The 27,123-nt window shown below is 41.2% G+C and overlaps 1 protein-coding gene across 7 annotated transcripts in view; it reads right to left on the bottom strand.

Moving 5' to 3' along the window:
• KIF13B (kinesin family member 13B) overlaps window positions 1-27,123 on the bottom strand; it is a 193,805-nt gene that overhangs the window by 116,708 nt on the left and 49,974 nt on the right. For 5 of the 7 annotated variants that reach the window (XM_016959285.4, XM_009455127.5, XM_009455126.5 and 2 more), the window contains exons 3-6: window positions 10,386-10,398; window positions 5,154-5,214; window positions 2,646-2,738; window positions 90-270 (exon numbers count right to left, since the gene is read on the bottom strand). In XM_016959285.4, the coding sequence (XP_016814774.4) occupies window positions 90-270; window positions 2,646-2,738; window positions 5,154-5,214; window positions 10,386-10,398 (348 nt within the window). The remainder of the gene's footprint in view (window positions 1-89; window positions 271-2,645; window positions 2,739-5,153; window positions 5,215-10,385; window positions 10,399-27,123) is intronic. The other 2 variants (XR_010159235.1, XM_063816266.1) reach the window with 1 other exon arrangement.

The raw sequence follows: 27,123 nt of genomic DNA on the forward strand, positions 1-27,123 counted from the left end.
CTGAAAAAATTAAAAAGATTTGCACTTAAGCCAATTTAAGTCTGTTTCAGTTCACAATGCTGAAACACTAAAGTCTCAAAGTCCTTTACCCTTTGGGATCAAGAAGGTCTCGAACTTTTTCATTATAAATTTCCATGTAGGACACTTCTACTTTAAAACTCTGTTCTTCATTTTCCTCTTTCTGAGTTCGTTCAAAGAGTCCACTGCAAAGTCTTGGGATTAATCCAGGTTGGTCAGCTGTGCCCATCATGGTATAAGATTTTCCAGATCCTAAAAAAATGGAAATCAGAGTTACTATTTTCTCTTTGAGACGTTAAATGCATAACCCTCTTTCCGTTGCTCATAATAAATTATAAACACTTGGCAAAACGCCAAAATGCAGTGAGAAATACACCCAAATATAATGAGAATAATAAGTACAGAAGCTTTTTTACTGCACATGTGAAAGTGAAAAGCAAATGTCCTTTAGAAAGAAAAATAGGGCCGGGCGCGGTGGCTCACGCCTGTAATCCCAGCACTTTGGGAGGCCGAGGCGGGTGGATCACGAGGTCAGGAGATCGAGACCATCCTGGCTAACACAGTGAAACCCCGTCTCTACTAAAAAAATACAAAAAATTAGCCGGGCGAGGTGGCGGGTGCCTGTAGTCCCAGCTACTCGGGAGGCTGAGGCAGAAGAATGGCGTGAACCCCGGGGGGCGGAGCCTGCAGTGAGCCGAGATCGTGCCACTGCACTCCAGCCTGGGCGACAGCGAGACTCTGTCTCAAAAAAAAAAAAAAAAAAAGAAAGAAAGAAAGAAAGAAAAATAGGCTGGGTGCGGTGGCTCACGCCTGTAATCCCAGCACTTTGGGAGGCTGAGGTGGGCAGATTGCCTGAGCTCAGGAGTTCGAGATCAGCCTGGGCAACAAGGTGAAACCCCGTCTCTACTAAAATACAAAAAAAAAAAAGAAAAATTAGCCATGCGTGACGGCACATGCTTGTAGTCCCAGCTACTCGGGAGGCTGAGGCAGGAGAATTGCTTGAACCCAGGAGGCGGAGGTTGCAGTGAGCTGAGATTGCACCACTGCACTCTAGCCTGGGCTACAGAGCAACACTCCATCTCCAAAAAAAAAAAAAATAGAAAAATAAACTTATTTAATCATCCTTATACTTTAAGAAAACACCTAAAACAAGTGAGAAATAGTGAGGTCTAAAAGTTTTCCGAAATAAGCTGAAAGAGCCATATAATTAATACTATAGTGCCTGCTCCCAACCAGTGATCACAGCACAAAAAATATAGGTTCTCCCTGTGGACCCCAGAGCAAATTAACTCGCTACCCTTTCACTATAGTGTGGAAACTAAAGAATAATCTTTTTTCTTATATAAAATTATTTTCTCGGCTGAATGCGGTGGCTCACGCCTGTAATCTTAGCACTTTGGGAGGCCAAGGTGGGTGGATCACCTGAGGTCAGGAGTTTGAGACCAGCCTGGCCAACATGGTGAAACCCCTTCTCTCCTAAAAATACCAAAAAAATTAACCAGGCATGGTGGCAGGCACCTGTAGTGCCAGCTACTCCGGAGGCTGAGGCAGAAGAATCGCTTGAACCTGGGAGGCAGAGGCTGCAATGAGCAGAGATTGTGCCACTGCACTCCAGCCTGGACAACAGAGCAAGACTCCGTCTCAAAATAAAATATTTTCTCCATTGTAAAAGAAATATATATTAAATAAAATTTAGAAAACACATGAAAATAGAAAGAAAAAACTTAAATTACCATAGTCCTACTGCCCGAAAACCAGTAACTACTGACGCTTAAGTATAATTCCTTCTGTTTTTAGTAGCAGTGTTTTTGCAAATATGCTTTTAACCTACAAGTTGCTGCTTTTGTCATGCAACATTTTATTGTTATCATAATACCTAAAGCTAATGTGCCACATTTCCTAAGTACCAGGACTTCTGTAAAAAGTTTGCACATGGGAACTCATTATGACAACCCTACAAGAAGGTCTATGATCATCAGCCTTTCCAGATAAGGACGCTGAAGGGCAGAGAGGTTAAGTAACTGCCCAGGTCTCTCTGCTGGCCAGCTGCAGGAGCAGGACTGGAGCTGTCGCCGCCTGGCCCCAGCTTTCTGCCCTTTCAACACGACACATGAGGCTTCTTGAAAATATCCAACACATTCTTCTGTGAGAACATTTCTAGTTGGACAAGCTGTATACTTTACTCTTACAAAAGTAACTAGTTCACTTCAAATTTTCTTTTCTTGACCACAGAGACTCAAAAGCCAAAAAGCTTCTTAGTTATTACTGGTGAGATATTAACAAGTATGTTCTTTTTGGTATTTTATCTGTTATGGTTCTGAAAGCCTTAAAAAAGCATGATCTATAGGCATGGCTAGTAATATGTTCAACAGTCATAGCTCTGTATTTTTTCGAAAAACAATGCTGCCAGTGCCTTGTGAGAAAAATCAGTAAAGATAAAAGATCCCAATCCTAATTTTATTACACTCATTTTAAAATAATGTTCCTGACTACTTTCAACATCTACAGTACTTTCTGAAAGCAAAAACAACAAGGAATAAATCAGCAATGTTACTCAGTAAAATAAACATGGTTCTATTTTCTTTCATTGACGGTTGTTTATGTGATTTCATGTTATTTAACATTACCAGTCTGTCCATAGGCAAAGATACATGCATTGTAGCCATCAAAAGCATTCTGCAGGATATTCTCCCCAAGGCACTTGAAAACAATATCTTGACCTGAGAGAGAGAGAATAAGAGAAAAGATATTTTAAGCCAAAACTACATATGAACAATTCACAAAACAAAAACAAAAATCTCAAAAATGTATAATCTGCTTATTTATCTCCAAACAAGATTTTTAAATTTGAAGAATGCTCCCAAAGGCTTATGCCTTCCAGGTTATTTCTAGTTAGGACATGAGGGAAAATCAGCTCCCTGTAATACATGCTTGAATAAATAAACACGACTAAGAATCCCCTGCAATGCAGAGCCAATGAGCTGCTCACTTTATAATCAATGATTATAAATATCTGAAATTTATACTTGGGACCCAGGTGTACCTGGACTTAACTATTTACCACTCAGGCAATGCTTTTATTTGGTGGGTACAGTGCTTTTATTCGGTGGGTACCAGAGTTTAGAATAATCATATATACCAACCCCCTCTCCTTTCCCTCAGTGACAATTTCTAATTACAGGATCTACAACACATACCAGTTAGGACAGGGAGTCAGAGCCTGGAAATTTCCCTCAGCTTTCAATCATGGACATAAAGAACAGAGTCAAGTTCTCCCCGACAGGCCAAATGAGATATGTCACTAGTCAGTAATCGAATGTGAATCTGACAAGTCACCCTACCTCACTTAGTCTCAATACCACATGGAAGAACTGGATGCTTTTATGTTATGGCAAGGGTATTCCATTATGTCTCATTTCCTTTTTTTTTTTTTTTTTTAATACCAGTTAACTTATACTTCTGATATTGGGCCACCTAGACCAAATGAATCTTAACTTCAAAACAGCCATAATATTCATCTTTCTCATAACAGAAGCCAAAACAATATGATGCTTAATATTTAAAAGAGATTGTTTAAAAACAGGTGACAAAAGCAGTAAGGAATAAAGGCAATCAAAGGCTGTCACTGCAGTCCTAAACTTGTGGTGAGATGGGGCTTGAGACAGTCATCATTTAGAAGAATAATAGAGTAACAGACTTCCAGAGCCAAAAGAAAATTTAGAGAGAATATGGCATATTCCTTTCCATCAAAAAGAGAAAACTGAAGCTCTGACAGGTGAGGTGATTTACTGAAAGGCGCAGGGGCGGTAAGAAGCAGGGCTGGGCCTGCAGCCTAGGGTTCCTTTTCTCCTTGGCCGGTGCTCCCCTTCTTTCACTATGCCATCCTGTCTCTCCAGCCCAGTCTCAGGCCTCCAGGGCAATCTAAGGGGCGACCTTGTGCTCCCGGCCTCATGTAAGAGCTGGGGCGTGTGAGCGTGGAATAGCCACTGTGTGTACTAGTGATGTAATTTCATCAACGTATACCAAGAATGGCACACGGTGAATCTCCCATTTTCCAATCAACATTAAAAACTCTAATAGCAAACACGGGAGGGTGTTGTCTGTACTTTCTACAGTTATGCAAAAGAATCCTATGGTACTCATATATATCCTATGGTAATTATAGAGATGTAGGTTACCATCCACAGTTCCTGGCTCATTAACCCTTGTTGCAGTCTTTTACATCGTTGGGGCATTTTAGCCTCAGGAAACTATCTGATCTCCTGCCCTCCTTTTACCTGCCGGAGGCAAGACTCTCATCTGATTGTGGGTCAAGAGCTTCTCATTCCACAAGGTCTTGCCTCATATCCTAAAGGAAGGAATGCTACACAGAATGGCCAAGAAAAGTCTGAACAGACAGGACATGCTGTGTTCAGTCATGCGCTTTTTGTCCAATCACATTTCTAATCGGTTGACAATCATGCCTATATAAGGAAGCCTCCATAAAAACCTAAAAGGACAGGGTTCAGAGAGCTTCTGGATTGCTAAACACACAGGGCCCAATAGGAAGGTAAGAACTCATCCACACGCTGGGAGGGCGCCGCGCCACCTCCATGAGGACAGAAGCTCCTGCGCTTGGGACCCTTCCAGACCTCACCCTCTGTATCTCTTCATCTGACTGTTTACCTGTCTCCTTTAAAGAAAATCCCTCGTAATAAACCCCTAAACACAAGTGTTTCCCTGAGTTCTGTGAGCCGCTCTAGGAAATTAATCAAACCCAAAGAGGAGGTTGTGGGAACCCTAATTGGAAGCCAGTAGGTCAGAAGTTCTAGAGGCCTGGACCTGCGCTGGTGGGAAGGAGGGAGCGGTCTTGTGGGACTGAGCCCTCAGTCTGTGGATCTGACGCTGTCCCCAGGTAGAGAGCATCGGAACTGAGTTAGAGGACACCCAGCCAGTGTCTGCTGCTTGGGGTGCAGGGAAAACTCCCCCAACATTTGGTCACATTAAGTCATCTTCTGTGTTGATGACTGTTATTGTGGTGTGACAGCAGAGGAAACACACAGTTTGGGGGGTTTGCCAAGCAATCGTGTAAGGGAAAAAATACTGAACCCCTCTTCTATACCATCAGTAGTTGACAGGATGCTGGATTCTATTACCTGCATACTTTTCTTTGACAGATTCATCCATAGACCAGAAACAATGATCATAAGCAAACACCTGTTGAAAATGAACATAAGTGTGTATTAAGAAAACCTCAACATTACTTATAAACCATAACTGATAGAACTGTTCATAATAGTGAAATAAAACAACTTACTGTCATACAATGGGAATTAATTATGTATGTAGAGGCTTACAATGAGAACTAAACATGCTATAGGTGATATGACTCTATATTTTACATGGAAAACTATTCACAAAGGTAAGTGATAAAAGAGGTTTACAAAATGTGTAATAAAATGGCTATTGCACACACACATGCACCTACAGTCACACACACAGAATTACATCTATAAAGTTTATTTTTTTGCAGCGAAATTAGTGATCTTTGTTTCATGTTTTTATATTTTTTCAATATTTTTATTTTTGTAGTCAAAGAAAAAGATATTTTTTAAATAACATTTAAAGATGCTCACTACAGCATGTCCAAAATAGCTTAAAATAGCAGAATGTTTACATAAATTATGACATGCCCATGTGCAAGTATAGATTTGAGGGTATAGAAGACTTACTAATTAAAAAAAAGTCTATGTTAATGAAAAAGTTATAAAAGTCTAGAGTATGATTCCATATTTGTACCAAAAAACTATATGCATAAAAAGCAGGAACAATCTGTATTAAAATGCTACTTGGTGGGATCTTACAGATGATCTGTTTTGATCTTTCACCTTATCACCACTTTCTAGAATATCACATAGTTCTTTTGCACTGTTTGAAAAGCTTCTTTTTCACTAATTATTTCTTTTTAAACCAACTAAGCAAAGGCAAATTTTTCACTGACTGCATCTTTCACTTTTTCGATTTCTGTCAGTTTCAAATCTACTTACTTGTGTTTTGTGATTTTTATCTCCGTAAAGATTTTAAGTGCAATTGTTTTAAAATGTATCTCGGTTCACATTTTGTCACATTCTCCCACTTTGGGAGTCTGTTGCTATGCTTGCTGATGATGGTTTGCATGTTAGTTTGCAGGTACATCTTAGCAGGGAGTGTTTATTTTATGGTTTACATGATTGCTTATTTTTTCCTCTCCTGATGGCCACCTTTCCATGACTAGTTTATGTTGTCATTTCCATTACTGAAGCCCAGATTTTGGGTCTTCTCAAGGCCCAATGTCTCCATCCCTTCCTATTAACACAGACATTAGCTCAATGTTGGTGGCCAAAAACTGACTGTAAGCTTTCACTCACAGAGAAGGCTCGCCCAAATCAGTTTTCACATGGTGAGCCTGGCTCCAGTCCCCAACCATACACCAGTGCCCCCATTAGTCAGCAAGAGTTGAACTTCCAATCACCTCCAGGCACCTGGTCTGATTCCAAAGCCCTGGAAATATGTCACTTCAGCCCTCGCTTACTGCTGGTCCTTGAAGTTATATATGTTGTTGTTGTGTTTTTCTAGTTTTGTGTAGAGATGGGGTCTCACTATGTTGCCCAGGCTGGTCTCAGACTCCTGGCCTCAAGCAATCCTCCAGCCTCAGCCTCCCAAGTACTGAGATTATAGCTGTGAGCCACCATGCCCAGTCTAAATTTGTTTTTGAGTTTGATGACATGATTTGCACATTCTAAAATATTTTATCTATCTCTGCTATAATTTTGATGTTGGCAGGAGAATGTTTCTGTGTAAACTCACAAGATTATCTGGACCAGAAGTCTAAAAGGTTAATTTTTTTAAGAAAGAAAATTAGGTTAAGATGGTAAATTAATAATGCATACTGATATCCATCACCCAGCTAAAATTAACTCAAAACGACAGGCGATGGGGGAAGTGGGGAAATTGCCAAAAAGGAAGAGAAGGGGGAAAAAAGAACAAGGTTTTGAAACCAAGAGTGCTTGCTTGTGCCTGGATCAGAATTGAGAAACTCCTGAAAAAATAGTTCCGATGAAACTGATGGGGGTAAGGGTGGGGGCCTGCAGGGAGAGCACAGGCTGCAAAGCCAGTGAGCAGTTCTGGGAGGTACCAGAAGGGCAACTAAAGGGGGAGGCAGATAACCCTGGCAGCAACCGAGAGGACGACTGGCTCAGCACCTCTGGACAGGTGAGGATCGGCACACCTCCATCTCTGTGTGAAACAGCAGGCAGGGGAGACACCTGTTCCCTGGATGGGGCTGTGAGAAGGAAGCGAGGCCAGGAAGTGAAAGCAGACCCCCAGCGGCTGACAGCCCCTGAGAGCCCTTGGGCCCAGAAGACATCATCCAGCTGCAGTGTTGTGTTACACACTGCTCACCCTCCATGTTTTTCCAAAGCTAAAACGTATATCTATCAGCAGTGGTGGCTCACTAAGCCATTTTCAAACACAGAGGAGCAAAAGGAGGAAGATGGAAGATGGCCCCAAAGGACTGGGCATCAAACTGAGGGGAGCTGCCTTGCAAACTCCAGGTGTCACCCATAGTGAGAATCATTACAGCAGAGTAGGAGTAAATAAAATGTGGAGCTCAAACGAAGTTTCTCCTGTTCTAGCTTTCCACGCTTATCTCCATAATTTTATTTAATTAATTCTGTTCTTAATAAGGCTAAGTAAAAACCATCCTGATTCTTGTAAGCTTAGTTCTCACTTCAAAAGCCCTATGACATGTGTATACAGTCATCCCTCAGTATCCTGAGTGGGACTGCTTCCAGGACCTCCCATGAATACCAAAATCCACAGATGTGCAAGTCCTTATATAAAATGGTGTAGTATTTGCATAAAACCCACACATATCCTCCCATATACTTCAAATCATCTCTTGATTACTTAAAACACCTAAGACAAAGTAGATGCTATGTAAATAGTTGTCATACTGTACTGCTTTTTACATTTTTACTTTTTTTTTTTTTTTTGAGACGGAGTCTCGCTCTGTCGCCCAGGCTGGAGTGCAGTGGCGCGATCTCAGCTCACCGCAAGCTCCGCCTCCCAGGTTCACGCCATTCTCCTGCCTCAGCCTCCTGAGTAGCTGGGACTACAGGCGCCCGCTACCACGCCCGGCTTTTTTTTTTTTTTTTTTGTATTTTTAGTAGAGACAGTGTTTCACTGTGTTAGCCAGGATGGTCTCAATCTCCTGGCCTCATGATCCGCCGGCCTCAGCCTCCCAAAGTGCTGGGATTACAGGCGTGAGCCACCGCGCCCGGCCCTAAATTTTTACTTTTATTGTTGTATTATTTTTCATAGTTTTTTAAAAACTATTTTCAATCTGTGGTTGGTTGAACCACAGATGTGAAACCCACAGATACAGAAGGCCAACTGTATATTTATCAGAGATAGGTTCTAAATGGCACTCTCCTCTCCATTATTATTGGGGTTTTTTTTTTTTTTTACTTGTCTTTCTTTTAGGGATTTCTTTAACAGTGACATTTCTTATTCCCAATTTGAGTCGAGAGGCTATCCCCAAAGTAACCATAATGGAGCTAAGCCTGTGTGCTCGACACTGTTCAAAGGAACCTGAGTTAAGAAAAAAGGTAAGTGCCTTGCATCTAGCAGGTTGGGGTGCTGGGATTCCAGCCCACAGTCTGGCTCTAAGGTCCCTCCTCTGCACCACTAGGCTAGCCTAGCTCTATTCCCCAATATGAAAGTGCCACAGCCTGGCACAAAGTTGGGGACTAATAAACACTTACTTTTTATTTACTACAGCTCTAAATGGTCCTCTTTAAGGCTTAGCAATTTCGTAAATTATTATAGGTAACTTCCAGGCAAAGATTTCATAAACTGGACAAGTCTTTTCTTTCCAAGTAAACACTGTAACAAATTCGAATAACATAGAAGCATAAAGGAAAAATCAAGGTCTCCCTGTTCAACAAGTACACCTCTCCCCAGAGCTGAGGTGTTTAACCTCCCATGTATTTTAGTCAACACAACATTTTTTCTAAACATGCAACTGAATTAAATAAAATATGAACAATTTTTAAATCACCAGGCAATGGTTCCTTCATATCTTCACTGCAACCTCCAGCCTCTGCACCAATAAAAATAAAAAAAAAAGCTGGGCACGGTCGCTCACGCCTGTAATCCCAGCACTTTGGGAGGCCGAGGCGGGTGCATCATTTGAGGACAGGAGTTGAAGACCAGCCTGGCCAACATGGTGAAACCCCGTCTCTACCAAAAATACAAAACCCAGCCTGGTGTGGTGGTGGGTGCCTGTGATCCCAGCTACTTAGGAGGCTGAGGCAAGAGAATTGCTTGAACCCAGGAGGCAAATATTGCAGTGAGCCAAGATCACGCCACCGCACTCCAGCCTGAGCAAGAGCTAGACTCCATCTCAAAAAATATACATAAAAATAAGAAAACGAAAATAATCCAGCACCTTTTCAGTAGAAAAGATGAGAGAAAGTTTACATATATAAAGAAACCAGTGCCCTATTTGGCTTTTTCACAATAATGTTTTATACTGACAGGGTGACTTTCTGTTTGTCATTCAGTCCCTGTGGTTAGGGAAAAAAAATTTAATAAATAAATGATCTTAAAAAGTCAGAGTCCCAAACAGCCATGTCTATAATACACATTTTAGCAATAATAATAGTGAACTGAATTACAATTCAGCCACGGACTGTAAAGGAAAAACAAAACCCCAAGAATGGAGACAGAAATCTAAATTTCCTGGAAGTTCCAAGTAACTTCATGGTCAGTTAAGAAACAGACTTTGTGCCCACTTCAAGCAGGGCTCCACATTCCCTAAGAGACAGAGGTGAAAGCATGTTCCCTTGAGGCGGCTGTGGCTGTGCAGGCTTCTGTTGGCCAGGAATGCACCCCCAGCTGTCTCGGGAGTGGGGAGGATGAGTCGGTTTTGACCGCAGTTTGGAACTACCAGTCTAGAGCCAATCTATGGAGGCGGCTTGAGGCCGTGCAGGTTTCTGTTGGCTGGGAATGCATCCCTCGCTGTCTTGGGAGCAGAGAGGATGAGTCGGCTTTGACCACAGTTTGGAACTACCAGTCTTGAGCCAATCTATGGCACAAAAGGAATCTGTGTTGTAGCTGCTAGGAGACCAGCCAGAAGTGGTCAAAGTGCAAATACAGCTTTTCCATAAACCTCCGGCCCTTCCCATGCCAATAAATGGCTTCAGATTTGAGAGTAGGCTGACAGCTTGCATTACTTGTACAAAATGATAGAAAATATTTTCCTTTTTGAGAAGAAAACTTCTAAGAGTTCAACAACATGCATATAAGATCTTTACAAGCATCACATAACAAACCAAATCTCTTACCTTCGGCTGGCCCCTGAGCTCCCAAAACAGATGTCATCATTGACGTGAAAGAAAAGTTTAAAAAAAAAAAAAAAAAAAAAGTTAGTTTAGAAGACTTTTTTGGAAGGGTAAAATAATAAACATTATGTAAATTCACAGTAAGAATATAAAATAATACCTTTGAAGCCACATAGTAATTTGAAGGATAAATGAATGTCTATTAGCTAGTAAGATAGGCTGCTAATCACAGACAACTTGTATCTCTCTGGTAGAAGGAGGACTGAGCACAGATAATAATTTCAACAGTCCTAATATTTCTGCCTTATAGATTTTGCTTTTATCTTTGTGTATGTCTTATAAATATATATTTTTAAATCTTTTACTTTTTTATCATCTGGTTTCAGTTCCAAGTAGTTTTCTCTGCTTTGAAAAAGCAACAGATTACTCTCTTATCTGTACAGGCTCCTCTACAAAACAATGAATTCTATTCTGGCTAAGGAAAAAAGGCTAAATTAAAGAAACCACTAATTTCTTGCCAGTGAATTAACCCAGCTGAGTATCCCTCATCCAAAACGCTTGAACTGTTTTGGGTTTCGTATTTTTTCTGGATGTGGGAATACTTGCATTATGCTTAACAGCTGCACATCCCAAATCCGAAAATCCAAATTCCAAAATGCTCCAAAGAGCATTTTGTTTGAGTGTTACGTGGGTACTCAAAAAGTTCCAAATTCTGGAGCATTTTGGATTTTCTATGTGGGATGCTCAACCTGTACTTACTGAATTACTCACTACTTATTCCTCTCCGCACACATAAGCACTTCTAACCTCCCACCTTCCTCCCACTGAAACTGCCACTTACTGACATCTCATCAGGGGACAAGAAAATAACTCAATGTATACAGTCAATGTAATCCTGAGATAGTTTCAAACTTAGAGAAAAGTGGTAAAAAGTACAAAGAATGCCCATAGACCTTTCCTGCCAATTTACTAATTGTTAACACTGCCATGACTGCTTTTCTCCTTCTCCTTCCCTTTCCCCCAAGGATTTATATGAATAAATACACACATACACACATATATATATATTTCTGAACCATTTGAGGGTAAGTTGCAGACATGCCTCTTTAACAATCCGGGTGTCCAAAACACAGAAAACAGTCATGGGTTCACGGTTTCTGTTTCTGGCTGGGCCAGTAAAGCCCCTTCCTCATCCTTCTTTTCTGCTTATCACTAGAGATAGAAACTAAAGACCATGGCTTCAGGCTGCTTAAAGCCTAAAACAAAACAGAACAACAACACAACAAACTAAGTCACGTTGGACAAGCTTTTCTAAACTTCCTAAAAACGATGATGTTCACTTACATAATAACAGGGCAATACTGAAATCAAACAATTTAAGAATAAAGGAAAGTACTTTTGAAACTGGAATAAAATAGGAACAATAATAATTGGCCCTTCTCAGAGGATCAAAACTCAACTTTCAGGGCCTGAAACCTGAAAGGAAACTGTACATGAAAATGTTTGCTTCCAATTGTCTTCGACCATCTCTTTGTTGCTTTGTCTCCTGAGATTTTCTTCTAAAAGAAATTTAATACTTATTTGTATCAAGTGATCTCTGACAAGAACATTAAAACACCACAGAAAGTCTAGCAAATGAGTGATACCTGTTTAACAGAGATTTTGGAGTAATATCCAACATGGCTAATACATAAAAGAAAATAATTTCTCTGGAATAAGAGATGTAGAAGAATTTCCTGACAAAAAGACTTCTGAAACACTTATACACTGCTGGCAGAAATATAAATTAGTACAACCTCTATGGAAAATAGTATGCATGTTTTGTTTTTTGTTTTTTGGGTTTTTTTTGAGACAGAGTTTTCACTCTTGTGGCCCAGGCTGGAGTACAGTGGCGTGATCTTGGCTCACTGCAACCTCCGCCTCCTGGGTTCAAGCGATTCTCCAGGCTCAACCTCCTGAGTAGCTGGGATTACAGGGGCACACCACCACGCCCGGCTAATTTTTTGTATTTTTAGTAGAGATGGGGTTTCACCATGTTGGCCAGGCTGGTCTTGAACTCTTGATCTCAAGTGATCCGCCCGCCTCGGCCTCCCAAAGTGCTGGGATTGCAGGCATCAGCCACGGCACCCAGGCAGAGATTTCTTAAGGAACTAAAAGTAGATCAACCATTTGATCCAGCAACCCCACTATGGGTATGCACCCAAAGGAAAATAAGTCATTATGTGAAAAAGACACATGCATATGTATGTTTATTGTAACACAGTTCCCAATTTGCAGCACCTTAGATGGAGCTGGAGGCCACTATTCTAAATGAAGTAACTCAGGAATGAAAAACCAAATATTGCATGTTCTTACCAATAAGTGGGAATTAAGCTATGAGCATGCAGAGGCATACAGAGTGATATAACAGACTTTGGAGACTCAGAAGAGGGGGAGCAGGAGGGGTGAAGTATAAAAAGATTACATATTGGGTACAATGTACACTACTTAGGTGACAGGTACACTAAAATCTCAGAAGTCCCCATTGTATAACTCATCCGTGTAACCAAAAACCACTTGTACCCAAAAGCTATTAAAATAAAAAAATAAAATTTTTTAAAAAATAGAAAAATGTTTTTGAAAATTAAAAAAAAAAGACTTCTGAAATCTGGAGAGGTTACTGACATGCTATCATCTTTTTATTGTCTTTATAAGCAAAGCAGTTTCTCATCAATTGCAGGTGGCTTTGTTATAAACCTACAGGGAGGTAAGAAGAGAATTCAACATGGATGAAAGGCCTCACTTTAGACCAGGTGCACTGCATGCTACATGACTCTATTCTCATAATAACTTTGCAAGATACTATTAGGATTCCAGTTTTACAGATGCAAAAAGTAAGGCTCAGAAAAGTCAACCCGTCTAGCACATACTTCAGGTTGTGAAGTGAACATACTTCAGGTTGTGATGTGAACATCCCTGATCTGAAAATCCAAAATCTTTCTAAATGGTCCAAAATCTGAAACATTTTGAGCGCCAACATGATGCTCAAAAGGTCATGTTCAAAGGAAATGCTCATTGCCCTTATGGAAATATTCCAAAATCCAAAAAAAAAAAAAAAAAAAAGAAATCCAAATCCAAAACACTTCCCAAGCATTTTGGATAAGAGATACTCAACCTGTAATAAGCAGTATGGATCTGGGATTCAAAACTAGGTCTTCTGACTCCCAAGGTCCACGTTCTTGCCCACACTGATCAAAACACTCTAGACTTAACAATCTATGAATCACACATTAACCACTGCTCCTGCTAACATTTCCCAAGGTACTAATTTCTCCCATTCTAATGATTACCTAATAAAAGGTTAGCACTTGGTGCTTATGCTAGAGTACATTTACTCTATTTTATAGTACATTTACTATTCATTTTATTTATAGAAACTCCAAAGTGTCTTTTCTGAGGGGAAAAATATATATTTACTACGATATTTCAAGTTTAAATAAAATGTTTTTATACCAAAAATATCAACTCTTCCTAAGACAAACAACAAGTATGAAATTCAATAACATATGACACATAGCAGAAGAATCCATGGGACTAACCTGAATTCACATCATCATAATAAAAACAGAAACAAACCAGTAAATTAATTACAGAGCTAAGTTTGCAGCTAGGGATTCTGGTGGCTATGACAGTAAAGCTCAAATAACCTGCAAAGGCATGGGACACCCAAAGATGTAATTACAACCCTGTACAAAAATAAATAAGTAAATTAATTAAACAAAACCTTGTCAAAGTGTAGCTGCAATTCAATACAGCCATGTCTCACTCATCCCAAGATCCCTTAATTAGAAACCTCAACTATCCAGATCACTGTGGAGATTCAGGAAGCAAAAGCAGCTGCTGACCAATCCAGAGAAATGTCTCAAGTACAAGCACTAAAGCTGTAATTTCTCAGCTGAGTTGAATTATTTTTGTTGTTGTTGTTGCTTAACTTTATTTTGAAATACTTTCAGGCTTACAAAAAGCTCCAAAAATAGTACAAAAAAATCCTGTACACCCTTCTCCAAGCTTCCTCAAATGTTAACCACCAAATATTTCTTATATCACCACAGCTACAATGACCAAAACCAAGAAATTAACCATCAACACAGTTTATTAAATAACCTATAGACAACCTCCTCCAAATTTTGCCAATTACCCCCATTAATGTCCTTTTTTTGGTCCAAGACCTTGTGTTACATATACTTGTCATGTCTTCTCCAACCTGGGGCAGTTTGTCTGTCATGACCTTGACACTTGAAGAGGACTGGCCATGTATTTTGTAGAATGTCCCTCAATCTGGGTTTGCCTAATGCTTCCTCCTGACTAAATCCAGATTGTGCATTTTGGCAAGCCCACCACTGAAGTCACATTGCGCCCTCCTTGGTGCATCCTACCAAGAGTCATATGAGGTGCATGTGCCATTACTGATCATGTTAATTCTGATCACTTGGTCAAGGCTGGATCTATGAGGTTTCCCACAGTAAAATTACTATTTTTACCTTTGTAACAAATAAGAATCATGTGGGGGATAAACTTTGAAACTATGTAAACACTCTGTTTCTCATCATCATACTTTCACCTGCAAATTTTAGCACCCACTTGTAATTCTTGCCTGCAATAATTACTATCTCCCAAATAGTGACTGTTTAGTTACTGGAGACCTCCCCAGCCCAGGTGGATCACCATGGATGAATGTGCTTTTTTGGAAGCAGGCAGCTTGGGAAACAACAAACAATATGGCTGCATATCTGGGATAAAGACAGTTATCTATGAATAAACTAACCTCTTCCTCCTTTTTCCTGATCTGGCTTGTGGGCTCATGCTCACTTCTCATTTGAATAACAAATCACATCATACAAAGAAATCAAATTATATCTGTAATCTCTAGAATGCCAAAATACGAAGAAGAAATTTTATAAACTCATCACCTCTGAAAATGTTGTAATACTTCTGTCCATGACACAAAAAAAAATTGATATTGGGTCCAAAAGTAAACCACACAGTATCACATACGTGTAAAACACAAAACAACATCAGTAGAAAGGAAAGTTATAGATCATTTACTTTTGTCAACTACCAAAATCAAATACTGAATCCAAATCCCATCACCTCTTTTAATTCTAAAGGTCTGAGTTGCTGAAATCTTCACAACTGAAATATTTGGAATCTCTGTTTCAACAAGACCCCACCCCAACCTGCTGTATAACGGATGTATACATCACAAAGAGCTTATTCTAATACAGCCATACTACGTCATGATATTGTTGCTTTTTTGAACTTGGCTGGCACTACCAGCAACCAAACAACAATCTGTGTGATGAGTATGATTTTTTTCTTTGTCACTCCTCCCCCATTGTACTTTCCATACACGGAATGAAGCCGAGCTGACTTGAAATTTAGAAACTGACTACACTCACAACAGAAGCGTCTCAACATTTGCTTACTCCAGTCAACTCTCTGTAAGAAGTACAAATATCACAAAAAGCCCTGTTCGTTGTGTCCTCAATATCTAGAATTTTCCATCCACTTTTGAAGGATAAATTCTAATAGCAACATTGATAAAGTAGAGTATGACTGGAGAATAATAGCATTCAGGAGGCGGGGGGATTTGAAAACTCTACCAGTGAAAGAAGCGGAAATCCCTGTAGCTGGAGCGGGTAAGATGAGAGGAAGATAGGCTGCCCAGCCTCAAAGCTGAGGGGACTCATACCTGGCAGGGAAGCTAACTTGTTTTAGGTCACTTCCAGGGCTGCATTCAGTAAGATATACTGGGGAAGGTTGCCACAAGTGGGATATCTCTTTATTTTATTGTTGTTTTGAGACAGAGTCTTGCTCTGTTGCCCAGGCTAGAGTGCAGTGGCAAGATCTTGGCTCACTGTAATCTCTGCCTTCTGGGTTCAAGCGATTCTTCTGCCTCAGCCCCCCAAGTAGCTGGGACTACAGGCACCCACCACCATGCCCAGCTAATTTTTGTACTTTTAGTAGAGGCAGCGTTTCACCATGTTGGCCAGGCTGTCTCGAACTCCAGACCTCAGGTGATCTGCCTACCTCAGCCTCCCAAAGTGCTGGGATTATAGGAAGTGGGTTATTTCTTTAGTATAAGAATAATTAACACTGTTTCAAGAGACAGCCAGTTCCCCTAGCAGTGGAATGTCTAAGCGGAGAGCAGAAAGCATCTGCTGGGAACTGGCACAAGGAATGTGAAGCTGCCTTGGATTCACTGTTCAACTCTTTTCACTGACAATAAGAAAAGGAGCAGTGAGCCTTCAACATCCCTATCAGTGCCACCTGTGGACCACTGGAGGCTCAGGCGTCATCTCCCCCAACACAGCTACGTCACTCCCCTGTCCTCCATATACCTAACTTAGGTAACGCCATTCCCCCTAGCAATTCTGGTTGCTCAAGGCCCACCCACAAGAGAAAGGCTCAGATCACAGTTTATCTCCCTCAAGCATCCATCCATATGAACCCTATACAGAAGTGATTTCCTTCCCCAATTCCTACATAAAGCCGAAACTGTTTCTACTGCTTATGTAGGACCACTCGGTTTGTCTCATGATAGAATAAACGTTTACATGTCATCTCGGCTAGACCATAAGCTTCTGAAGGACAAAGTGTTCTTCCTTTACGGGAATGTCCAACACAAGGCTTTTTGCTTATTCTGCAAATATTTCTTAAGCTGTTCAGGTGATCTGGCCCCTTTCTCTATCTCCAACTACATCTTTTACTGGTCTTCCTTTCACCCATGTGGGACTGACCCAGGTACCAATCTTTCAGTCTCAGGGCTTTCATACATGACTATTTCTGTCTTGGACTCTAGAGGCTAACTCCTATTCATTTATTAAACTTCATTTATTCATTTATTAAACTCATGATTAAATTTCTCAGTTTAATCATGAGTTCCCTAGACACTATCTTTCTTAAACAGCCTATGTTACTCTCGAAGAAGTATTATGGGGAAAATAAAACCACTTCCACCACCATCCTCTGTCTCTAAAATCATGTCCAAAACAATAAAGAAAACAATGTTTCCATGTTCAATGAAACTTGGAGATATTTACAACTGAAACACACTACATTAAGACAGAAAATGTGCCAGGCGCGGTGGCTCACGCCTGTAATCCCAGCACTTTGGGAGGCTGAGGCAGGCGGATCACAAGGTCAGGAGTTCGAGACCAGCCTGGCCAATATGGTGAAACCCTGTCTCTACTAAAAATACAAAATAAATTAGCCGGGCATTGTGGTGCATGCCTGTAATCCCAGCTACTCAGGAGGCTAAGGCAGGAAAATTGCTTGAAGCCGGGAGGCGGAGGTTGTGGTGAGCCGAGATCACGCCACTGCACTCCAGCCTGGGTGACAGAGGGAGTTCCGTCTCAAAAAAAAAAAAAAAAAAAAGATAGAAAATGCATCCACAGAATACAAGAAAAGACTGAAACTGGTGCCAATTACCCCAGAAGGTAGGAGGAGACCTAGAAAAGGAAGGTTGTTTGAAAAGAGCAGTTAGACATCTCCTGTGTCCAATCCCACTCAGGACAGTTGGTAGATACTGGTAATTTGCAGTCCTTGGAGAAAACTTCTTTAAATGTAGAAAAAAGTTTGACAACCCCATTCTATTTGAATCTTCCACCCACACAAACAACAACTGGTTGAGAACAGAGGGACATCCAAGCAATATGGCCACTGAACCACCACTAGTATATTTCATAATCATAGGACTTTAGAAATATGAAGACTCTGATACATAAATTCCATAATTTCAAACTGTCATATACTGGGATAGCATAATTCAAAGAATACACTCAGTATTAACTCAATCACTTGCAAATCACTTGTCTTTTCTCATCTGTGAAACACACCGGCAGAATGAGTTTCATTTCATCGTCCACTTTCACTATAAGAAAGCTTAAATCTAGCCAGGTACAGTGGTGTGGGCCTGTAGTCCAGCTATTCAGGAGGCTGAGGTGGGAGGATTGCTTGAGTCCAGCAGTTCAGGACCAACACTGCAAGACCCCCATCTCTATAAAAACTTTAAAGAAAAATAAAAAGAAAGTTTAAATCTGGCCAAAGAATACTGACATTTGTGGAGGGTTTTTTATGAAGTATATTTCATATCCCACATTCACAGGGTAATACACACTCATTTTAATCATGGCAAATTCAAATAACTTCAAGGTATTCTATATACAGAGATTAGAATACATTACTGAGCTGAGGCCCTGGGCCAGACATCTGGCCTTCGGCCACAGACCAAAAAAAAAAAAAAAAAAAGGCGGATTAAGATATTCTTAGACTACAAGCAAAGAAAGCTTATAATTTTTATTTCTCTCAGTATTTGTGGTTTTCAATTTAATCCCTATTTTCCATCGTGTTTCTTGATCAGATTAATATGACTGAATTTCTACTTGATTAGATTGATCTGGGGAAAATGTTCACTGAATATGAAATTAACTAATTTCCCCCCAGCCCTTCACCTTTTCTACACCTATATCTCTGAATCAGAGGCCACACACTCAAGGTCTACAGGCCCGACTGGGCACAGTGGCTCACACCTGTAATCTCAGTATGTTGGGAGGCAAAGGCAGGAGGATCGCTTCAGCCCAGGAGATGGAGGCTGTAGTGAGCTATGATCACACCACTGCACTCAGCCTGGGTGACAGAGCAAGACCTTGTCACCAAAATTTTTTTTAAAAAAAGGTCCACAAGCATTTTGTTCAGGCCTCACTGTATTGATCAAAAGTAGAAAATTAGAAGACATCACATTAGAAAATCTGGATTTTCAAATTCTCTTGAAAATTCAGAAGACTTGGAAATGCTAGGCTTAAGTTCCCACACAGCAGCAACAGGTAGATCTGAACAACTACCACCTCCTACTAGGCCCCTGCAGTTTCAAATTCCTCCTATTAAGAGAAAACAGAAAAGAGTTTTCTTTTCTTCAGACTTGAAAAAAACACCGACTCACAAATTCATAGGAAAATAAGGAGAACACTTCCAAATCCAAGTCCTAAGAATCTAACAGACAGAGCCATCACAATCGTGTCAGGGCTACATTACAGATTCTACACACCCCATTAAATAATACAATCTGCTTTAAGATTCCAAAACCTAATCCCAGCTAGGCTAAACAAGGAATCACAATTTCAAATGTCCCTCGCAGCAGTAATGTCATTAGAATTAATAGCTATGAAATCAAATTAAACCTAAAGCCTTTGTCTTCACTATAACCAGTGGTAGGTCTAGAGTTTAGATCTAAGTTGGAAAGCTTGGTACTTCAAATTAAAAAGAAGCCAGGCGTGGTGGCTCACACCTGTAATCCCAACACTCTGGGAGGCTGAGGTGGGAGGATCACTTGAGCCCAGAAGTTCAAGACCAGCCTGCGTAACATAGCAAAACTCCATTTCTACCAAAAAAAAAAAAAAAAAAAATACAAAACTCAGTAGGGAATAGTGGCATGCACTTGTGGTCCTCAATACTTGGGAGGCTGAACTGGGAGGATCACTTGAACTGATGAGCTTGCACTTGCAGTGAGCTATGATTGTGCCACTGAACTCTAGTCAGGATAACAGAGCAAGACCCCACCTTTTAAAAAAAAAATGAAATTAATTCCCCCCACAAAAAAAGAGGCTGGGGATAGGGGCATGATAGCTTATGTCTGTAATCCCAGCACTTTCGGAGGCCAAGGCGGGAGGATCGCTTGAGCCCAGGAGTTCCAGACCAGCCTGGCCAACATAGTGAGACCTTGTCTCTATGAAAAAATTGAAAAGAAAAAAAAAAGGCATACTTGAAGTGCATGGCACACGTATGCTGACGCATGCTTGATAAATGTTAGATGCCATCATTATTGTGATTCTGTCTCATGATGCAATGTCTTGGGGTTAAGTCAGCCAGCAGGTTGAGAGAAACTGAAATTCACTATAATTACTCCCAAAATTGACTGCTTAGCGAAGATTTCCTTAACTTCCTTGAGTGAAAATTCAATTTCCAAAAGTTTCACGACTACCTATTTCACTACTCACAAGGGAAAAAACAGCTTAACTGAAGATGGCTTTGTTTATCCCTGTCCTAAGATATGGTTTTCACCTTGAAATGTCTCACAACCCCAACCTCCCTTTTTCCTTCTGATAGTCATTCATTCAGCAAATATTTACAGTCTGCTGTGCCAAGCACTAATCTAAGCCCTGGAGAGACAGCCTGGAAAAACGGGACAAAAATCTTGCCCTGCAAGAGCTTAAATTATTAAAAATAGAATGAATGAGTGAATGAATGAATGAGTAAATATGTCATATAATAGGTGCTAAGGAAATAAATAAAGCAGGGAAGGTGGATGGGGTTTGCGGAAGTGGAAGTGGGGTGGAAATTTTAAACATGGTGGTCAAGAGAAGCCTTGCTGAAAGGACGTTTGATGGTGACCAAGGGGAAGCAAGGGAGTGGGCCACGTGGCTGATGGGGCACAACGCCACCCTGCTTCATGCCCTCCTGGCTTACCACGCACCTTCCTAGCTGTGCTCTCACCCAAGCACACATCTAAACCACACACTGATCTGGTGGTCATAATTTGGCCCCAAACCCCTCAATGGCTCCCAACTCCCTCGCAGATGAAATTCTAACTCCTTAAGCAAGCAAGCAAGGCTCTCCACAGCACCACCACTCCCCAACTCTCCAGTCTCAATCTCCTACGCCCGTGCTTATGCCTCCACTGCATTACTCTAAAAGCTCAGCAAGTCCTTCAGGCTCAGTCACTTCTATCCTTTCGGTTACCAGGGTGCCTTTCCCATTGTTTGGCCTGGTGATAGCCTACTTCTCCTTCAAAACAAAAGTGACCTTCTCTGTCCCCTACCAGGGACTTCCAATTCCCTTGGGTCTTCTTTTCTAAGGAAGTATCAAAGCTATATTGCCCTCTCTGTGACTGCGAGCTCCCTGAGGACACAGAAGGTGTTTCTTTCCGGGTGCCTGACATCATCTGGTGGGCACTCAATGCTTATTGGACGTGACATGAAATGACGAGCTTGTCTAAACTGTCCAGTCCTGATTTATGCTGTCCCCATGCCTGCTATAGTTCTCCCAGTGTCCTGATACTCATCCAAAAAAAAAAAGTTTCAACAGACTCATTAATACACCTTTTTATCCAAAGATTGGAATTCTATTTATCAACTATTCAGAATATACTTGAATCAAAAGCAAAAAAAAAAAAAAAATGCTTTCAGAGATGGAGAAAAACAGAAGCCATGCTTTTCTCTATAGAAGAGGCCAGGTATACACTTAATTTAAGGTCACAGACCAGAAGGGGTTGGCTCATCTGCTTCCAATAATCAGAGTTTTGGGGGAGTTTGAAATGATGGCTACTACTATAGAAGCCAATAGTTACCGCTCAAAAAATGAAGAGAGAAACGTGAATGAGGAAAGCACGGCAGACAGTCTGGGGCAGGCACCATGTGAGGAGAGCCCTGAAGTGTTCATTTCGATATTTCCTGAGAGGCTGCAGAACAGGCACAAGTCCTTGCCCTCAAGGAGCTGACAATCCAGTTAAGTCAGATATCTCAACATTAGAAAATCATGTATTTGCAGTTCATCATGAAAAGGATGCTAAGCCATGATATTCCATTAATTTATTCTGATGGCAGGGAAATGAGAACTTAAAAAGCTTTAAATAAAAATTGGTTGAAATGACCAAAAAAGTATCCTTTTTGGTGCTTAATGAGGTTACTCATCAGTACCACATATTGACTCACCTACCATATCATCTACTTGGTATAGGATAAAAGTAGTGCTATTTAAACATATGTGCATATTAATTTATTGGCAATTACTTCTAAGGTGTAAGAAAGAGGTAGCAGTCTATATACTCCATACGGATTAATGCTGCATCATAGTCACAAAAAAAGATAAAATTGTTAAATCTGTATAAATAAAATGAAATCTGTGGTCCATGGTTGGGCCTCAGTGGGTCTGTGAATCCATGCTACTGTTTTTTTGGTTTTTTCTAGGCAGAGGAGTTATAGCTTTCAGATTCTTAAAACAGTCCAGAGTCTATAACCCAAAAAAGGTTAAGAAACAGTGTGCTAGAGACAATTTATGAAGAGCTATGGGGCTCCATGTTCTAGGTCAGCGTTGGCTTGGGAGAGACTGAATATTCAAATAGACAACGGGCAGACCACGTACAACCAGAGCTCTAATTCACAACCTTGGTCATTGGCCCATGAGGGTGGGACCTTGGTCAGTGACTCTTAGCTTCCTTATTTTTTGCCCCTGCTTGCCATTCAGAATCAGCAAGAGAAAGTCAAGTATGCTCTCCACAACAAGCACCTAAGACATCCACTTCTATTAGCCTGCTTCCAGCTCCCCCAGGCCACAGCCTCGTCTCAGAAAACCCTCGAAGGTTTCCTTTTCTCCACTATAAAGTTTCACGTGCCCCTGCCTGCCTCTGTGCATCTGCCAAACCCAAGTGATGGTGGCCAACTCCCTTGCTGGAGTGCACTCTGGTTAACAGTCTGTTTGTTCGCATTTGCATGGTCTTAGTTTATTTCCATAGGCTGATCATCTAACACCTTAGGTAAGAAGTAGAGCCACTGAGGATCAAATGTAAATGCAAGACACCAACAGAATAGTAACATTAACTTGCAAGTTTACGTTTCTACAATAAGGTAACTTTAAAAGACACTGAAAAAAGGAACTGCCAGAGAAGGAGGAAAACCAGAGGAGAGGCACCACTGGGAGGTGAGAGTTTGGATAGAGAAGGCGCCATGGGCAGTCGTACCCAGGCTACAGAAAGAACAGGCTCATGGAGGGCGAGAAGGCTCCCTACATCTGTCTCTCCATTCTGATGTGGACTCAGCCATATCTCATTTACTCTCTGCAGCTCACACAGCCATCCAAACTACCTAAGCCTCAGAAATCCAAAGAACAAGCTCCTCCCACCATCCTACAGTGGCCTGAGTCCAATGTCACAAAGGCCAGTGAAAGGGGAGGTTAGCACAGCAGGCCTGGGTCTCTAGCTCCCAAAGACCAATTCTAAGAGCTGCTTTAATTACTCCTTGAGTTCATCTCCTGTAATTTTGTGTGATGATTCCTGACTCCCCTCTCCAGGCAGGGTGTGACTAAGCATATCTATGTGACAGTCCCTTAAGGTGCTTCCGTTGCCTCACAACTAACCAATGAGAAGTGGCACAAGCTTTGGACATACAACTAAAAGGTGAGCATCAAGTACACTCTGAACTAGCATCTAGGGCACAAAAAGATAGAGGGTGATCACTTAAAGGATCATTGGCTGAATGCAGTGGCTCATGTCTGTAATCCCAACACTATGGGAGGCTGAGTTGGGAAGATCACTTGAGTCCTGGAGTTCAAGACCAGTCTGGGCAGTGAGACCCCACCTCTCCACACACACACACACACAAAAAATAGCTGGGTGATGCACATGTCTGTATTCTCAGCTACTCAGGAGACTGAGGCAGTAGGATCACTTGAGCCCAGTTGGTCAAGGCTGCAGTAAGCCATGATTGCATCACTGCACTCCAGCTTAGGCAACAGAGCCAGACCCTGTCTCAGAGAGAGAAAAAAAAAAAGGATCCTTGATCCACCACATGAGAGCAGGAAAGTAGTAGGAAGAGTAGTCAGACTACCATGGATCAGGGAAGAAATGGGAAATATAATTAAAGACAGAGGGTAATGGATGGAAGGGGATAGAATCTAAAAATATCTAAAATGAGTTGTAAAAGTTCACAGGATTGACATTCAGTATACCTTTGTGTAAACTGCCCAGAACACTTGAATTCCAGATACCATTCCAGAGCACACAGACAGCCCTACAGATCTACTCACCACCAGAGAGAGGGCTACAGACTTCACCATTTCTAGAAATGACTTGAAGATGGAAGAACTGATTGTCCAGGCACACCAGCAGAAATGTGTTCAGATCCTTTCTCAGATGAGATCACAACCAAACACACCCTACATCTCCTTCCAGCCTTATTGCCCCCAAATAATGAGCCCAAGAAAGCATCTTCTTTCCAAGAGTTTACAGGGCTCCATTTTTCGTTTAGTTTGATAGAAACAAAAAGTGTATGGCAGATGACATTTGTTTCAATATGAGAACCAACAAGGAAATATTCGGTTGTAAGATATTAAGATGGGATCCTGAGACTTTTTATTTCCATGGTGATTCAAAATAAAATAACATGAATGACCTTTTCCCTGGTCCTTTTCCTTTAACTTTCAGCCAAATTTATTTAACCCCTCCTGTGAATGAGAAATACCAAAGAAGAATGTTTCAGAGAGTTTTCATCAATATGAGCCACAAGTAGAGCACGAAGAGCACAAACGGGTTAGAGGATAACAGGATTAATTTGTTTTCCCTTCAGCAACTGACATGCTAAACACTGCTGCAGGAAAAGAGGTACCTGGTAAAATGAGACCACCTGGCCAGGGCCTGCAGTTGTATGGTTTGTGTCCTTCATGGAGGCACCTGACCCAGAGGGAGTGGGGGCTAAAGAGCAGCCCCTGCCACAATGGCCCGGCAGAGAAGGGCCACGGCCTAGGAGGGGCGCAAAGAAAAAGGCACCATGTGCTTTCCATAAGACTGAGACAGCTCAGAAGTGGTGCCTTCTTCTAATTGGTCTGGCCAGAGGGGTCACCTTCCTCTCGTCTGCACGAAAGCACCATTTGCTGGTAAGAACCTCGGAGAGGGCACTGGCTTCCATGCATTGTTTGCCATGGGCATCAGACAAGGCATTTACCATAGATGTGAAGCCCCAGCCATGAAAGAACAACTGGTTCTAGCTCTCCTGCCATAAACAGCAAGAAAACTGGGCAAAAGACCTGAAGCAAATGTGTTCAGACGATGGACAACAGGCAGAGTAAAATGAGGATCCCTGAGAGGAGAACAAGGGAAGTGAGCCCTTCGACTGCCCAGGTTTTCTGCCTATAGATACTTTCCAGACCATGGGCCAGGAAGGGGGAACCCAGGCCAGAGCTTGGTGGCCAGAACTGAGTTGCCAGGGATGAGAGACCTGAGAAGCTGAGGCAGCTAGAGTCTGCTGGCCAGGGAGAAGGAAGCAATGCAGAGGGAGAACTCCAGGAATCTGCTCAGGGGCCCTTCAGTCTTTGTCTTTGGCTGAGTAAACTTCACATGCAGGAGGTGAGACTCCAAGCAGCCAGAAAAATCACCAGGAAACAACTAGTACTGAGGAAGCATGTGTAAGCTGGACAATTCCCAGAGCTTGCACGGGGCTTGGAGGCATGAGTTACCACCAGCCACAGAGGAAAGATCTCCTTAAACACCAGGCGGCATTTGGTATAGAGCCCAGAATTGCTAATTGCTACAATTGCTAATTTCTAATTGCTTTGTTCTGTCATACACTTAGCATTATTTACATATGCATTTTTTTCTTAGTATATTTCCTCTAGGCCCATGCAACCACTGACCTACTGTCTTTTTTCTGGACATTTCATATAAATGATACTATAAAATACGTAGCTTTTCTACCTGGTGTCTATCACTTAGCATGTTTTTAAGATTCATTCATGCACACCCAGCATGTTATCAGTACTTTATTCCCTTCTTACTGTGCATAGTATTTTGTTTATCCATTTACCAGTTGATAGGCATTTGGGCTGTTTCTAGCGTGAAGCTATTATAAATACTGCTGCTTGGAACATTCAAGAGTAAGTCTTTGTGTACACATTTATTTTTATTTATCTTGAATAGATACCTAAGACTAAAGCTGTTGGGTCACATGGTAAGTATGTTTATACCCAAAAGTATATTTAACTTTTTAGGAAACGGTAAAACTGTTTTCCAAAGTGTATATACCACTTTACATTCCCGTCAGCAAGACATGAGAGTCACGGTTGCTCCTCATCTTCACCAACACCCAGTGCAGCATCGTCTGTCGTTTTGATTACAGACATTCAAGTGGGAGCACAGGGGCCTCTCACTGCAGTTTTAAACTTGTATTTCTCTAACAATCAATGATGCTGAGAACCTTCTAAAGACGTGTTTAGACTTTAAAGAAGAGAAACGTTTTCTCAATGGAGTTTCTCTCCACATTAGACTATTATAAAGATTAATTCCTACCCAAGTCCAAACTACTTCCTTAGCCCATCACACTGATTTTTCTGTTCCATATCTATTCAGTCCTTTGACCTCTTTAACCACATTCAAGCTCCTTCATAGTCTTTGTGTAGACATTCGTTATTATTTCCCTTGGGTACCTAAAAGTAGAACAGCTGGGTCATGTGGTAAGTAAATATTTGTAAACTTCACATTTAATACTTGTTTTGTGGTCCAGATGCCCAAATTAATGTGTTAATTTATTTTGGGAAATTGTATTTGATTACTAATGTTTATACTAGATAACACACGTACCTGAGGCACTATGCTAAAGTAATCGTTATTCCTTTAAGTCTCAAGTTTCTAACTATTTAAGCATGTATAATCAGATGGCACATGGATGTAATAGTCCCAAGCAGCTAACAGTCTAGTTGATGAGACAAGAGGTAATTAGATAATTCAAGATATTAAACTGTCTTCATGACATGACACTATAAGAAGTAGTACTCTGCACTAAGAGTAAGCAGCCCTCATTCAGTTTATGGTCTGCCTTGAACATGGGCTTTAGGATCCTAAGTAGTCACTTAACCTCATTCAACCTCTCTGCAACTTCAGTAGTAAAGTAGGGTCACTACCTACATAACATACTTCACACTGCTGTGCATCGTGGGGTGT

The sequence above is a fragment of the Pan troglodytes genome, chromosome 7 (genome assembly GCF_028858775.2).
Source record: "Pan troglodytes isolate AG18354 chromosome 7, NHGRI_mPanTro3-v2.0_pri, whole genome shotgun sequence".
NCBI lineage: Eukaryota > Metazoa > Chordata > Mammalia > Primates > Hominidae > Pan > Pan troglodytes.